General features: G+C 39.5%; 1 protein-coding gene across 2 annotated transcripts in view; it reads right to left on the bottom strand.

Moving 5' to 3' along the window:
* The window catches only part of cdcp1b (CUB domain containing protein 1b), a 64,529-nt gene that overhangs the window by 30,281 nt on the left and 16,893 nt on the right, over positions 1 to 17,355 (bottom strand). Inside the window, exons 1-3 of one of the 2 annotated variants that reach the window (XM_062030015.1) lie at positions 11,833 to 11,936; positions 7,936 to 8,157; positions 3,498 to 3,839 (exon numbers count right to left, since the gene is read on the bottom strand). In XM_062030015.1, coding sequence (XP_061885999.1) covers positions 3,498 to 3,839; positions 7,936 to 8,157; positions 11,833 to 11,905 — 637 coding nt within the window. In that variant the 5' untranslated portion in view covers positions 11,906 to 11,936. Of the gene's footprint in view, positions 1 to 3,497; positions 3,840 to 7,935; positions 8,158 to 11,832; positions 11,937 to 17,355 lie in introns of those variants that run through there. The other variant, XM_062030017.1, reaches the window with a different exon arrangement.

The raw sequence follows: 17,355 nt of genomic DNA, 5'->3' as shown, positions 1-17,355 counted from the left end.
CCAGGCTGGAAAGCATTAACCGTGTAGTTACAGGTCCATGGTTTAATAGTATTGTTGATTTTCTGTCTATCCTTCCAGTCAGGGGTTTATTTCTTTTGTTTCTATCTGCAGTTAACTGCAGATAGATCACGGGCTTAAGCCTGATGCTATCACGTTAGCTCCGTAGCTAAAGTGCTTCGCCGATGTATTGTCGTGGAGATAAAAGTCACTGTGAATGTCCATTTCGCGTTCTCGACTCTCATTTTCAAGAGGATATAGTATCCGAGGTGGTTTAAAATACAAATCCGTGATCCACAATAGAAAAAGCAGAGAGTGTGGAATCCAATGAGCCAGCTTGTACCTAAGTTACGGTCAGAGCAAAAAAAGATGCGTCCTGCACTGCACTCTAGTCCTTCACTCTCATGTTCCTCATCCACGAATCTTTCATCCTGGCTCAAATTAATGGGGTAATCGTCGCTTTCTCGGTCCGAATCGCTCTCGCTGCTGGTGTAAACAATGGGGAAATGTGCGGAGCCTTTCAACCTGTGACGTCACGCTACTTCCGGTACAGGCAAGGCTTTTTTTATCAGCGACCAAAAGTTGCAAACTTTATCGTTGATGTCCTCTACTAAATCCTTTCAGCAAAAATATGGCAATGTCGCAAAATGATCAAGTATGACACATAGAATGGATCTGCTATCCCCGTTTAAATAAAAAAATTCATTTCAGTAGGCCTTTAAAGCAGATTGTCCCATGCAGGATTATACAGAGTACCGCATCTCTACTGTTTACTACTGCAGTATCTTGTAGCAGACATTTCCGCCATGTTTGATTGAGGTAATAAATGCTCTTTGTTCATGTTTCTATTTGTGTTTACTAGATATGCAACGATACAGGTAACCCACGCTTCGGTCCGTACCTGGTTTTAGGGCCACAGTTTTGCTTCTTTTGTGGGGGTAAAGAGAACAACTTTTTTTTCCTCTCAAAGTTATTTAGTTTTCATCGCAAACATTCTGCAGTAAACAAAGCATATTTGGTGGTGTGAATACCATAAGACTTTTTTTTCATGTTAACATTTACAAAACAACACTTTCAAATGGTAAATTATTATTTGTGGTATTTAATTACTTGTATACATCAACATCAGTCACCAGTGCTTTGGCAAACAAGCGGTGACCCAGATTGTGTAGTTTTTAAAACTCAAATTCAGTATCTCATTGAATGAAAATATAATTTTGAATTTGAAGTACTGCAAAATATTGTGTACCAACAAATCTTTTTTTTTTTTATGATTACGTCAGGAACAAAATGTTTTTTTTTATCCACAAACAAACAAAAAGAACACAAAGTTTCTGCAGAGTGTTTTAGTACATGTTATATCAGAGGAGTTGAATCTCTGCAGACAAACAAAAAGTCTGATAAAAAATATTTGGATATAAAAATGCATTTTCTGATTAAATTAATGGGTGTGTTGATTTTCCCAGTCGGGACCAATACAGACGTTCTCTGAGTGCCTGCGAGTCCACATTCGTGGCAAGATTATTTGTGAGATGCAGCAGATAGTGAAAGTAAAGTTGCTGCTCCTTTTAAATGTTGTGTTTCAACTTCTATGCTAGTGTTAGTCATAGTTCTTTATTTTGTTCTTCTGGGCATCACTTCCAGCTGCGTAAGGGGCAGAGGCACAATGCGATTGAACATTAATTACGCCGTCACAAGCCTGACATTCGCGACGGTGGAACGGGAGGTCACGCACATACACGAACACGAACACTTTCACAAAAACACACGCAAACGTACACGAACACATACACATTTACAGACACACACAGGATCACGGTTAATAAAGACGGATTGTTCCGTGCTTCACTACTATTTACTACTGCGGTAACTTCTAAAATACATTTTTCGCCATGTTTGATCAAGGAAATATGCTGATCGAACTCAGATTAATTGTGATCAACGATTACGATCATATAATCGCCCAGCCCTATTCTATGATGCCATTGGGTATATCTCAATGTGTTCAGTGTGTGTCTATTGTAGTACAGCACAGTAGATCCCCCGCTTGCAGGGGTTACGTTCAAAGACCACCAGCGAATGGCAAAAACAACGCAAAGAATAAGAATCACTATAAAGAGCTTTTTTTGATATTCTAAAACAGGAGTCTTAAACCCAATTTACCTGGGAGACGCTGAAAGTAGACTCTGGGTGACGCTGGGCCGCATAAAACATTCACTTCATAATTCATTAATTGTTTTTAACCACGTGACTAAATTAGTTAACTACTTTTACTAGCAGCTATGGTTACCCTGAGTTATGGTAGGCCTAAAAAGAATCATACAGTGGAACCTCAATTTTACGAACCCCTCTATACGCAAACTTTTTAATTTATAATTATTTATATCAAGCTAACTATGCCTCTGGGTGCGAACCACGTCTCTGTGGGCGAATGCTTCATTCAGGCGCCTGCAGGTAAGAAAGCAAGGCGAAACTTTGATGGCGAGGCATAGCCTTCCACTTCACTTGCTGCGCAGTAAAAGTCACACTGTGTGTGTCCGCATGTTGGCAGAGCAGAGCATACAGCAGCTTGTGGTTTAGACTGTTTTTTTTTGTTGTTTTTTTTTTAACATAGATACTGTAGTTGATATATCAGGCACTTGTTATGTGGTTTGATATATAGTACTGCATATTACTTTGTATTGTGTTCAAAGTGTACAAACCTTAACCAAAGTATGGACTTTTGTTGTATTCATATTTACACTGTTTCTTCATATATATATATATATATATATATATATATATATATATATATATATATATATATATATATATATATATATATATATATATATATATATATATATATATATATATATATATATATATATATATATATATATATATATATATGACACTGTTGAGATTCCCAGAGATGGTCAGAGACACTTCAGCTTGCTTAACGTAAGTTGCTTTTTGTGTTACCCAATGTGTTTGTTGTGCTGTAAATTTGGACCGGGAATGACAACATCTATCAATCTATCTATCAATCTAAAACTTGAAAAACAAATATAACCTATATATATAATCCTATAACCATAAATTCCTAATATAACAGTATATTTATTGTAAGAATACATTTTAAAAAGACGAGTTTAGGCCATTTCTATAAAAACAGAAGGAGCTTTCCTAACCTGTTTTGAAAAAAAAGATTCATTATAATTATTATACAAAATAATACATAGCGCGAATCGGTTTGAATCAGGAATTGTGTAGAATCAATTCTAAATCAAATCGTCATCCCAGGAATCGGAATCAGATAGAAAAGTTTGGTGCCCAAAGATTCACACCCCTAGGATCTACTGATAGACTTGATTAAAATAGCTCGTCCTGCAATAGCCTATATTATATTTGAAATATTACTAAATCGTAATGTAAGAACTAGTTTGTGTAGTGAAACTGATTCTAGTAACATGCACAGATCATAAAATAAACATTATAGATCTTAATAAACTTCTTACTTAGCTTTCCAGCAGAGGCCTGGAACACCACAGATTCCACCTGTGTCTTTGGTTGAACTCGCAGAGACACAACAGATTCACTCAACAGGTCCAAATGGGTCACAGAACCCCCTGTGCAGTAGTGAGTGTCTGCTTTGCCATTGGTTCCAGGCGTGTCCACTGAATACTGATATCCATTATCGCATGGTTTTGACGTTTCCCGCAGTCCTTCTCTGAGAACATCAAGACCCACAACTATCTTTGCAGGCGCCTGAATCTGCCAGATGAAGGTTCTGGTAAACTCACTGAGGAGTAATGGTTGAGTTTCTACTGTCGAGGTGCTGCAGGCGTCCTCTGTGCAGGCTGGACAAGAGAGACAGATAATATGAATACATTGGTTTTAGTGTATTTGACCAAAATGTTGATACATGTACTGTATGTTTAATATGTAAAGTATGTGGTATTACAATTCAAAAACAAAACTTGATTCCTGATTTTGAGCAAGAAAATGGTACAGGTACATGAAACCAAATAACACAAAGAATCTATTTTTCGCACCTATAACAGCCCTACTTAAAGTCACCAATAACCTCTTGCTTGCTTCAGTCTCCCTCTTCATATTGCTCCTTCTTGACCTCAGCGACACATTTGATATTATTGACCACTCCATGACCACTTAATCCCTATTCACCATCTACAGCATAACATCGGCAAAACTGGTCCTGCGCTCTCAATGTTCATATCCTGCCTCACCAACGGACTCTAAGACGTCTCCAAAAACACACATACATTCTGCTCCATCCCATTAAATACATTGTGTCCCTCAAGGCTCAGTGTTTGGTCCCCAATGCAACGATTAACTGTTTTAATAATAAACCGCGGTAAAACTCCTGATGGTTAGTATTACCGTTTTAAATTAATGATCATATTTATTTTCAACATGTTATTTATTGTTTGTCTTGTATTTTAACTGTATCTATGAGTAGCCACCTGTAATTGTGTCACGTTCTCATGTTTGATGACAATAAAGCATTCTATTCTATTCTCTTCTATTGTATTCTATTCTAAACCCATGACAAATTAAAATGGAGGATACATTTATTTCAACATTTAAATAACAATAATGTGGCTCTTAAGAAGTAAGAATACATTTAAAGTAGGGATGTCTGATAATGGCTTTTTTGCCGATATCCGATATTCCGATATTGTCCAACTCTTAATTACCGATACCGATATCAACCGATACCAATATATACAGTCGTGGAATTAACACATTATTTTGCCTAATTTTGTTGTGATGCCCCGCTGGATGCATTAAACCAGGGGTCGGCAACCTTTACCACTCAAAGAGCCATTTTGGCAAGTTTCACAAATTAAAGAAAGTAATGGGAGCCACAAAAAAAAAATTTAAATTTAAAATGAAAAACACCGCATACAAAGCTTAAATGCTTTGTGCTATGTTAACCAGGGGTCTCCGACACATGCACCGGCACGCACTTTAATGTGGAAATTTGATGTTAGTGCAGCCCGCGAGTTTTGAATGAATGGCGCTTGATAGCGTCATACTTGCCAACCCTCTCATTTTTCCCGGGAGACTCCCGAATACCAGAGCGTGATGACACTGTATTTGGCGCCCTCTACAGCCTGCCCTAACAGTGTACCTGCTCGACCACACGTAGAATGCAGTTTCAGCTTGGTCACGTAAGTGACAGCAAGGCGTACTAACTCAGCAGCCACACATCTTACGCTGACGGTACCAATACCCAGAATCCCATGCAGCCCTAACTCTTCCGCTCAACCAACGCACGGAGAGGGGGGGGGGGGGTTGATGTGTGGGGGGATTTGGTGGTAGCGGGGGTGTATAATGTAGACCGGAAGAGTTAGGGCTGCATGGGATTCTGGGTAATGGTTGTGTTGTGTTTATGTTGTGTTACGGTGGGATGTTCTCCAGAAATGTGTTCTTCATTCTTTTTTGGTGTGGGTTCACAGTGTGGCGCATATTTGTAACGTAACAATGCTAAAGTTGTTTGATACGGCTACCGTCAGTGTAAGCTGTGTGGCTGATGAGTAAGTATGCTTTGCTGTCTCCTGTGTGTGCAAGTAATAACAACATGCAACGTGTGGCTGGACTGGCACGCTGTATGTAAATGCTGTAGAGGACAATCACTGCAGTGCAATTAGGGCACGCCCTTTATTTAGTATTAAGAGTGTAAATAGGATTATTTTTTCCCTGGGAGTAATCTATGAGAGACACTGAGATCCATAAGTCTCCTGGGAAAATCGGGGGGGTCGGCATGTATGTAGCCGAGCCGCATCAGAGTGGTCAAGGAGCCGCATGCGGCTCCGGAGCCGCGGGTTGCCGACCCCTGCATTAAACAATGTAACAAGGTTTTCCAAAATAAGAGAACAACTTCAACTCAAGTTATGGAAAAAAGTGCCAACATGGCACTGCCATATTTTTATTGTTGAAGTCACAAAGTGCATTATTATTTTTTTTAACATGCCTCAAAACAGCAGCTTGGAATGTGGGACATGCTCTCCCTGAAATAATGCTGATACCCACTACAACTATGGGAAATACTGTACTTTGACTTTCACAAAGTGCATTTTTTATAATTTTTTTTAAACATGCCTCAAAACAACAGCTACAAAAACAATGAAGGCACACAGTTTCAGTCCAGAGTATACTATAAATTCGTATGAGTAACAAAAATGTGCAAATAAAAAGAAAGGCACAAAAATAAAAAAACTGCTTCAGTCTGGACTAGTAGATAACACAGCCATCCTTTAAAGTGCATGAACATTAATAAAACTGCTTCAGTCTAGACTAGTAGGAAACACAGCCATCCTTTATTTAATAAAAAGCCAAAAGTGCAAAAACAATAATGTTCGTGTTGGAGGAGTTGTGAATGAATGAAATATGAAATCCGTGCTGCAGTCGCTGCTGGGCCACAACATTAGGTACACCTGCAGACTGCAGCACGGATTTCATATTTAATTAATTCACAACTCCTCCAACACGAACATTATTGTTTTTGCACTTTTGGTTTCTTATTAAATAACTTTTTTAAATAGATTCAATCTTGCACGTGGAAACTTTAAGTGTGGGCTTTAGTTGATATAACACTCCCGTCAGGGGGTGCATTCTATGCCGGGGGTGCATTATCCGGAACAACACCTGGACGCTACAATATACACCCCCGCTACCTCCAAACCCAGCCCCCCCCACACACACACACACACCTTGTAGCATCCCGGAAGAGTTACTGCTGCAAAGGGTTCTGGGTATTTGTTCTGTTGTGTTACTGTGCGGATGTTCTCCCGAAATGTGTTTGTCATTCTTGTTTGGTGTGGATTCACAGTGTGGCGCATATTTGTAACAGTGTTAAAGGTTTTTATACGGCCACCCTCAGTGTAACCTGTATCGCTGAAAAGGGGACGTTACAATTCTCGGGAGGGGCACTGAAATTTGGGAGTCTCCCGGGAGGTTTGGCAAGTATGAGAATTAGCGGTGTACCGGGCCAAATGAAATTACACGGCGGGCCAAATATGGCCCGCGGGTCAGAGTTTGACACCCATGCTCTGGAGACTCAAAGCATTTTACATAGTGAAACCTGTTATCTCCAGTACATACTGTATTTAATCTACATTTAAACCAGTGCGGGTGACACTGGGAAAAGGTGAGTAAAGTGTCTTGCCCAAGGACAAAACGGCAGTGACTAGGACGGCGGAAGTGGGGATCAAACCTGGAACCCTTAAGTTGCTGGCACGGCCGCTCTTCCAATCGAGCCACGCCGTCCCAATATGACATTTTAATATTTTTGCATCTCTAGAATTGGCCCTAGTGTGTGAATGTGAGTGTGAATGTTGTCTGTCTATCTGTGTTGGCCCTGTAATTAGGTGGAGACTTGTCCAGGGTGTACCCCGCCTTCCGCCCGAATGCAGCTGAGATAGGCTCCAGCACCCCCCACGCTCCCAAAAGGGACAAGCGGTAGAAAATGGATGGATGGATGTCCAATAAAAAAAACTTATCATTTATCTGGAACATATTAAATAACCATAAGCACACATTTTTCTCAAATTGTTAAATTTCCAAAAGGATTGGGGGGAAGCAGAGTATGTCTATTGTAATGTTAAAATCTTACCTAAAATAGCCTGTATAGTTTTAAAAAAAAAGGTACTGTTTGTCAAAGGGATCATACAGGAACTGGGGGTCCAATTTTACAAAACCAGGGGGTCTGTACCGGATAGGAAATCAGTACGGAGCTGTAACAAACCACAGGCTATGTACCAAAAAGTCCAAATTTGAACACTTGTACTGTTACACCCCTATAAATAACCTTAAACCTTTGTCTGGAGCCAAAGTAATGCATACAGACATGTACAAAATCATTGAATTTGCATTGCCAAACTAAAACAAAGCTTTGCATAACAAGCTGATATCAATCTGTTAACTCACCTATGATCTGAGTGACGGTAACTGCGTACGCCTGTTCTACAGGTTGGGAACAGTTGAAGAGCAGCTTGACCTCCTTCTCAGGCACCAGCGCAAGGGTTGAATGGCAGGACAATTGCGTGTCGTTGACCCCGCTGATTATACAAACGGCACACTCCAAGGGCAGGTTAGTTGACACCGTCACTGTTGAGTCTTTGTTGGGCTGGGCCGTCAGCTGCAGGCATTCTGAAGAAACAGACGAGAAGACATCGGATGACATAAGAAAGGGTAACTAAAAGAAGATACACACAAGATGGCAGGCATTCCCAACTCTAGTTGTCTTTAAGCATTCTGAGACAAACATTTTGGATGCACACATTGTGTAAATGGGTTATACTTTTCTACCTTTAAGGTACTCAAAGCGCTTTGACACTATTTCCACATTCACCCATTCACACACACATTCACACACTGATGGCGGGAGCTGCCATGCAAGGCCCTAACCACGACCCATCAGAAGTAAGGGTGAAGTGGACACAACTCAAGGACACAATGAACGTGACTAAGTTGGTAGAAGATGGGCATTGAACCAGGAACCCTCATGTTGCTGGCACGGCCACTCTCCCAACCGCACCACGCCATCCCCACGTGTGTGTGTGTTAAACTAAGACAAACAAGCGCACACATGCACACAACTATAGCAATTGCTGTGCCACAGTAACGTTGTCTTTCAGCATAGAATCAGTTTTAAGCCTGTGTAGAAAAATTGACAATAAAAAATCTTGAAGTCTTGAAATTGCCCATACATTCATTTATTCGTAGCGGCCCAAAACAAATCAATTTGGACCACCACAAATACCTTTGGCGCTACCTGTTTGTTCATCCTCGCTCATAAAGGGACTGTCTTTGAATGTAGCTTTTCGTTAGAACGATGTACAGGTGGTGCTACGCATCGTATATCTCCTTCTTAAAAACTCATACGCACAGGGGTGATAGAGAATAAGATGATTTAGCGCTTTGCTTCTCAATTATTTTCTTTTACGTCCCGCCTAGGAATAAGAAACACATTTTGCGCATGCACACCCCACTCCGTAGCGACTATTAATAGTACAATTGGTCTGGGAAACTGTTATAAATACTAAGGGTGTAACGGTACGTGTATTTGTATTGAACCGTTTCGGTACGGGGGTTTCAGTTCGGTTCGGAGGTGTACCGAACGAGTTTCCACACGGACATATTAAGTAGCGTACCCCACGTTGTGTAAACAATGCACACCGAGGCACAACACACGGCATGCTAGCAGCGACCGGGCTACTTCAACATGTAAAAGCCAGAGCTGGAAGACCCTCTTGCCTCGTTAAGATCTCCCGTTTGGGAACACTTTGGCTTTGCGGTGCGATACAACAATGGAGGACGGAGGTTTGCCGACATTGTTCAGCAGCGGTAGGGTATGCTTCTGACAACACGTCAAACAGGCTAACTAGGGATGTCCGATAATGGCTTTTTGCCGATATCAGATATTCCGATATTGTCCAACTCTTAATTACAGATACCGATATCAACCGATACCGATATATACAGTCGTGGAATTAACACATTATTATGCCTAATTTGGACAACCAGGTAGGGTGAAGATAAGGTCCTTTTTAAAAATAATAATAAAATAAAATAAGATAAATAAATTCAAAACATTTTCTTGAATAAAAAAGAAAGTAAAACAATATAAAAACAATTACATAGAAACTAGTAATTAATGAAAATGAGTAAAATGAACTGTTAAAGGTTAGTACTATTAGTGGACCAGCAGCACGCACAATCATGTGTGCTTACGGACTGTATCCCTTGCAGACTGTATTGTTATATATTGATATATAATGTAGGAACCAGAATATTAATAACAGAAAGAAACAACCCTTTTGTGTGAATGAGTGTGAATGAGTGTAAATGGGGGAGGGAGGTTTTTTGGGTTGGTGTACTAATTGTAAGTGTATCTTGTGTTTTTTATGTTGATTTAATTTTTTTAAAAAACAAAAAACATACAGATAATAAAAAAAACGATACCGATAATTTCCAATATTACATTTTAAAGCATTTATCGGCCGATAATATCGGCAGGCCGATGTTATCGGACATCTCTAATGCTAACCCATTTGAAGCGTCACCACCCCCAAGTGAACATCGCTTCAACGAAGAGAAATACGAGCGTGGTGTAAACACCGCATTCAAGCAGCCTCTCCTCTGCGAGTCAGGCAGGACTAAAGCAATAACAAATGTCGTTGGTGTTTTTATAGCAGCAGATTTAAGACCATATTGCATTAAAAACTAGATTTTGACCCACTTTTATGGTGGAAGAACAATGAGCCCATATATCCTCTTACTGCCAAGTTAGCCAGGGACTACCTGGAGATATTGTAACTGCAAGCAGGTCTGCTCTTTCCGCAGACAATGTGGATAAACTGATTTTTCTGGCAAAAAACATGAAGATTGAGTGAAAGTCACCAGGGTTAAAGGCTGGGGGGGAAAGAAAAGTTAATCTGAGGCTGAGTTGACTTGAAACTGTTTAATGTTGCACTTTTTATATGTAGAATAAAAGTTTTGTCATTTTATTTAATCTGAGCAACAACTTGAGGCAGTTTAATGTTGATTAACGTGGACCCCGATTTAAACAAGAAAATGTGACCAAACCGGCTGGCTTAAAAGTATACATACAGCAATATATTTGGTTACATGTCCCTTGGCAAGTTTCACTGCAATAAGGTGCTTTTGGTATGTAAAGTGTATGTGTACTTTTGACCACGACTGTAGGTCGGAAAAAACAAAGAAAAACGGAAAATATTTGTATATATTTTTACAGAGATAAAAAAGACGGATTTCCGATTATAGACGCAAAAAACACATGCCTGCTTATTGTATCATTTTCTTTTGTATTATTTACTTAAAACTATTGTCAATTTACTTTCTAATTTACTGTCAATAGTTGGTTACTTTCTGTTGTAACATGGTTCCATCTATACGAACTAAGCAGATATTCTCCTGTTTTTTAACATTAGTTTTTGCCATTACTACAAATATGGGTGTCAATCCAATACCAAGTAGTTACAAGGGTAGTATTGGTCATACCAATGCTGATACGTCAAATTTTCAAGATTATTGAATGACAACATTTTTCTCACAATTTTAATCAGACAAAAACACAGTATGGTTTTGTAACAACATAAATTAAATAGTTATTTCATTATTCCTTTTATTACATACAATGTTTCAAACTAAATAAAGTCAATATTTCAAAATAATTAAACATAAGCAAAACTTTTCATTGGCTCTGATTTATATATTTTGTTTTTTTACACTGAAAGGGTAACTGCACTTTTTTGGGGGAATTTTGCGGATTGTTCACAATTATAATGAGAGACAATTCTAATTGGTTAAACGCGGCTTGTTCTTAGTGACCAGCAATGCAGCAAAAGGGAGCGATCCGTGTTGTCACTAAATCACTTTAAAAATACGTACATCTATAAACCGCCAACAATACTTCATTTACGTTCTGTAACCTGTATAATAACCAAGAAATAGTGACATTGTTATTGTAAGAGCGAACACTGAGGAACTCTTTTTCTAGCGTAGTAAGACATTGTCTTGGAACGGCATGTAAAGGCAGTAGTTGTAAGATAGCTTCGGCAAGAGATAAGATAGCTTTTGCGTTAGCAGCTTAATCGCCTTTGAGTTTGTAACACACAACACAATGCAATAATACGCCAATCTGTACTGACTGAAAAATATGAACAATCATATTACAGTATCTGTAAAGTTTTAGTCCACATTTCATGTTTTGTTTGTACACAGCCAGCTCGACAGTGTATGTAGTTGTAAGGACAGGCATGGTGTGCAGAATGTATCATGATCAATATTAAAGTGACTCACTCGATGGACAGTTGTCTGTTTGGTCGAGCTGCCTGGTGAAGTTGATGATTACATGATTACAACACACTCGCATTTGTTTCCGGAAGTAGAAACGCACATTTGTTGCTGGAAGTGTGTTGCTATGGAAAGAAAAATAAATGCACTGAGGAAAGAAGTTCCGGTAATACATAAAATGACCAAATTACGGTAAATATTGAACATATTACATTATGAACTTGTCTGTTACTACATTATATATAGACTTGTACTTGCTTATACTGGTACAAATAATACATTTTCAAAAAAACTAAATTTACAGCCTGCTGTGGGAGGAAAAAACTTTTGTGAACAAAATTGCAGCATTGTACGCAAATAAATAATTAAGTCTAACATTGTAAAGGCTCTATAGCAGGGGTGGGCAATTAATATTTACCGGGGGCCGCATGAGCAACCCGAGCACTGCTGGAGGGCCACACCGACAATATTTCAATTAAATTTTGCACAAATTATTTTTGATATACCGTAAGATAGATAATAATAATAATAATAATAATATTTTCATTTAACCTAACTTATCTTTATACAAAAGCAGATGGCTTTTGATGGTTTTATTTTTAACACTTTCTTACACAACACTTCCTGATGTATATTACAATACAAAAATTTCAATTTCTGTCACTTCATCCTGCATCCTCTTTGTTGTGAACGTAGCACGTCTGTAAGGTGATTGGCGAAGAAGGAGGAAGCGTTGCTGTTGCGGAAATGAGGAGTGAGGATTGGTTTTCCTTATGGAAAGAACGAGATAAGTTGAGCTGTGTTAGTATAGCATGCTCAATAAAAGTTTAAAAAGAGCGTCAGACTTGGTGTGCACTTCTTCTGGACGCTACAATTGATGTCACAAGTGGGATGAAATGCCTCCCAGTTCGCCTTGCCATCAAACCTGGGAGTCTTCATTGAGGGCGGAATTCCCCCCGTGGCAAGCAGCGTGGCTGCACCTGTAAACGCTGTCTCTCTCTCTCTCTCTGTCTCTCTCTCTCTCTCGTTGCGGCGAGCTCTTCACGTGGCACGTACCTCCCGATGACGTAGCACACAAGCAGTGCAGTATGCGCAAAGTTTTACTTCTGACACCAATTGTAGCGTCCAGAAGAAGTGCACAGCAAGTCTGACGCAATTTTTAAACTTTTATTGAGCAAGCTATACTAACACAGCTCAACATATCTCGTTCCTTCCACACGCACGTCTCACTTCTAATTTACACAACTCAAGAAGACAACATCTACTTCAGCAGGTCGTTACACTATATTCTTTAAACACAGCAACATGTGTACCACAAATAAGCACACGGCTTTACCTTTACTTGGCAGTCCATGTCTTTTTTAAAACACGCCATTCGTCATCAACTTTTCTCTTTTTAGCGTCTCGGGGATAACCGGGCATCACTTGTCGCTGTGCGCCTTCCCTCACAGGACATACGCACATATAACACTTTTCAAAATAAAAGCAGCACAGTTGTATTGCACGCACGACAAAGATGTTTTTTTTTAATTTATTTTGTATTTGTGATTGCCGCTGCGCGCACGAGCATACGTCCACACGGAAGTAATACAAATAACGCTTTTCAAAACAAAAGCAGCACCGTTGTATTGCACACTCGAAATAGATACTTTTTTAAATTTATTTTGTAATTTATAATTGGCCTCACGCGGGCCGGACAGGGACGTACAAAGGGCCGGATGCGGCCCGCGGGCCGCAGAATGCCCAGGTCTGCTCTATAGTCCAGTTTTGTAAGTGGATAAACACAGGCTTTCCCACTTAAGCGTTGTGTAGAGCGACATCATTAGCCTTTCTTATCATACATGGTACATTATGTTTTTTATTGTTATTACATTTTATATTTTTTGTTTTTGTTTTTATTGTGTTAAATTTATTGCTGTTATTACTACTATAATTATCTCAATGATATGTTTTGATTAACTTGTTAATGTATTATTTACATTTTATTTTTACATATATTTTATCATATGTTTTATACTATTTTTTAGATGCCGTTACTTTAAATTATCCAGTGTGGACGTCTAAAAGGTGGTGTTATTCCTCAATCCGCAGGGCCATGCCATGTTTTGTTTTGTTGATGTAAATAGCGCTTGTGTGTGTGTGTGTGTGCGTGTGTTTCTCTGGAGCGTTTTCAGTAATCAACTGAATCGATTAGTTCCATTAAAAAAAAAAAAAGATTTGATTTATATTCTGTTAATAAGCGGTAGAAAATGGATGGATGGATGGATGCTTTGATTAATTGCTTAATGAGTGTAACTAATAAAAATCTGGATCCCATGGAGTACCCACAACTTTAAATCCGTAACCATAGCTCTCGCAAGGCCACTGCAATAGAGCGCACATGAGAGCAAAGGTGTGTGGGTCGGGACAGTGATCTATGTGGCGGAGAACAACAGAACAATTTTTATTTGTATTCTTATTAATGCACACACTTTAAAAGTGCAATTTCAATGTTGATGATGTGCATTTATTATAAAAAATTATACAAAAGAGTTATGACAATTAAGAACATTTTTCTTTATTTCAACTGTTTTCTGTAAAATACACAATAGGGCTTATAAAGTGTGTTTTTATTAAATTACACCAGGGGTCCTCAAACTTTTTTGCACCACAGACCAGTTTAATAATCAATCAATCAATGTTTATTTATATAGCCCTAAATCACAAGTGTCTCAAAGTGCATAAAAATTACAATTCACCATTAAGCTGAATAAGTGGGAGCCAGGCCTTTTGTCCTTTGCCAAAAAAAAAAAAAATTCTCCAAAGATTGTTTTTATACTAATTTTCGCTAGCTTGTGGGCTTATTTTTTGGTTAACATACCTAATGCGTTATATGTGATGCGTCATCGTCGAGGACAAGAGCATAGATTTATAATAAAACTATATATACTTGCCATTAGCTCTAATGGATTTCTATGTCTTTCTATTTCTATTCTAAAAGCTGTGTATTCCTAAGTTTGGGCAATATTTCATACATACTTATGTGTGCTTTTTTTGATGCTATTTCCCATGCGTAAACATCTGTTAATGCCAACAACTTGTGCAATTGTCACACGGGGGTCGCATCTTTATGCTGGGTCGTTCTCCAAGGATGCAGACGGACAACTCCGGACAAAGCGTGAAGGTAGGGTATGATTTAATTTTCGTAAATCATAACACATACAAAAAAAACAGGAAGCAAACCAAAGGGCTGCGTGCCGATCGCACGTGAAGCTAAGATACAAATTTAGCACAGGAATCAACAAACATAGAAACAAGACATGAACCTACGTGCCTGTTGCATACAGCAAACAATGAAGCCAGACTGAGCGTGGCGAGCAAGGTGACTAAATAGCTCTCTATTAGTGGTTGACAGCAGCTGAGCGTGCCGACCACTAACCAGAGGCAGGTGAACCCAATTAATCCCCATGGAAACTAAAACAAACCCAGAGGTGCACAAACAGGAACTGAGGGAGTCCAAAACTAACAGAACATAACAAAAACATGATCCGGGCCACGGATCATGACAGCAATAGGGCTATGTGAAATAATAGCAGCACTTTCACTTTTGAGGCCAAGGGAGCTGTGTATTTTCTTCTTTCAGAACACTTATTATATGCAACAATTTACCACTATAGCGCCTCACCATCTGCCTTATGCACTTTAAGAGACGATGCAGGTGGAGGACCCCTTGGTGTCCTGGGTTGTTCATTACCTGACTGACAGACCACAGTACGTGCGACTGCAGGACTGTGTGTCTGACAGGCTGGTCAGCAACACCGGGGCCCCACAGGGGACAGTCCTATCCCCCTTCCTCTACACCATCTACACCATCGATTTCCACTATCAGTCAGAGTTCTGCCACCTTCAGAAGTTTTCTGATGACTCTGCGATGGTGGGGAGTATTAAAAATGGTAATGAGGAGGAATACAGGGCAGTGGTCGAGGACTTTGTCACATGGTGTGGAAAGAACCACCTCCAGCTCAATGTGACGAAGACCAAGGAACTGGTTGTGGACATGGGAAGGAGGAGGAGTACTCCGGCGACCCCGGTTTCCATCAGGGGGGTCGATGTGGACATAGTTGAGGATTATAAATACCTCGGAGTACACATCGACAAAACACACTAAGACACTCTACAAGAAGGGACAGAGCCGCCTCTACTTCCTCAGGAGGCTAGGATCCTTCAACGTCTGTACAAAGATGTTGAAGATGTTCTACGAGTCGGTGGTGGCGGGCGCCTTCTTGTACGCCGTGGATGCTGGGGACTGGACTGAGAGCGGGGGACGCAAACAGGCTGGACAAGCTGGTAAAGAAGGCCAGTAATGTGGTGGGAGTGGAGCTAGACTCACTGGCGGTGGTGTCAAAGAGGAGAAGTCTAGCAAAGCTCCTAGCCATTATGGACAACACCTCCCACCCACTACACTCGGACCTGGCGGAGAGAATGAGCAAGTTCAGTGGAAGGCTAAGACTCCCAAAATGCAACACGGAACGACACGGGAAGTCCTTCATACCGACAGCGATCAGACTGTATAATGCATATATTCCTTTTTGACTGGACTTGAATGTATAATATAATTTATTTATATTATTCACATGTGAATAATGCTATATAATAGACAGGTATTTTTTACATGTGAATAATATAAATACAAAGTGTTTATTGTTTATTGTGAGCGAACTGTGGTGCTGAATTTCCCCCAGGGATCCATAAAGTACTTTATATTCTATTATATTCTATTCTATTTAACGACTATGGTGAATGTATTCTTGATCTGTCCTGAGCTGTGCTCAGAGAGCAACCTACTGTTTTATATGGGTCTTCATTTTATTCAATTTTTATTATTATATCTGAGTCTGTGTATTTTATTGTACAGTTTATGTCTGAGGTTGGTAGTGTATAACTTAACTTTTTGTGGACATGGCCCATTTACATGTGTTCATTCACGTGCATTGTCTCACGTAACAAATATATAACAAATGGTGACTTCCTATGAGGAGTTGTATTATACATCCATGAACAAGCTTATTGGTGTGTTCTTGTGGGACAGGCAAAAGTTAGGTCAGAACAAATGCGGTTATTTACAAATTATGTTATGTTTCCGCGTCACAGACAGGACCGGTACCAGATTACGTGATCAATCAAACAAACTAATTAATAGATAACTCGATTACTTTAATAATCGACAGCTGCAGCCTGAGAGCAGACATTGCAAACATGCGATCATGTAGACCAGGTGTTAAACTCCAGGCCCGGGGGACACATCTGGCCCGCCACGCCATTCTAAGTGTCCCGGAAAGATTGGAACGAATGTTTAAAACATTTCTTCTTCATTAATGTATTGCTATTTTGACAGAAAAAATTGTAACGCATGCAATTGCAGTTCTTTACACGATATTATTTAAAGTACCAGTAGTGTGGAAAAACAAGTTGCCTTTATACTGAAGCTATTATCATATGTCTGATTCATGACACAGAAATACTTCCAAAGTTTGAAAAAATTATGTATAT

The sequence above is a fragment of the Entelurus aequoreus genome, linkage group LG20 (assembly GCF_033978785.1).
Source record: "Entelurus aequoreus isolate RoL-2023_Sb linkage group LG20, RoL_Eaeq_v1.1, whole genome shotgun sequence".
Lineage (NCBI taxonomy): Eukaryota > Metazoa > Chordata > Actinopteri > Syngnathiformes > Syngnathidae > Entelurus > Entelurus aequoreus.
This window is presented reverse-complemented; position numbering and strand designations above follow the sequence as displayed.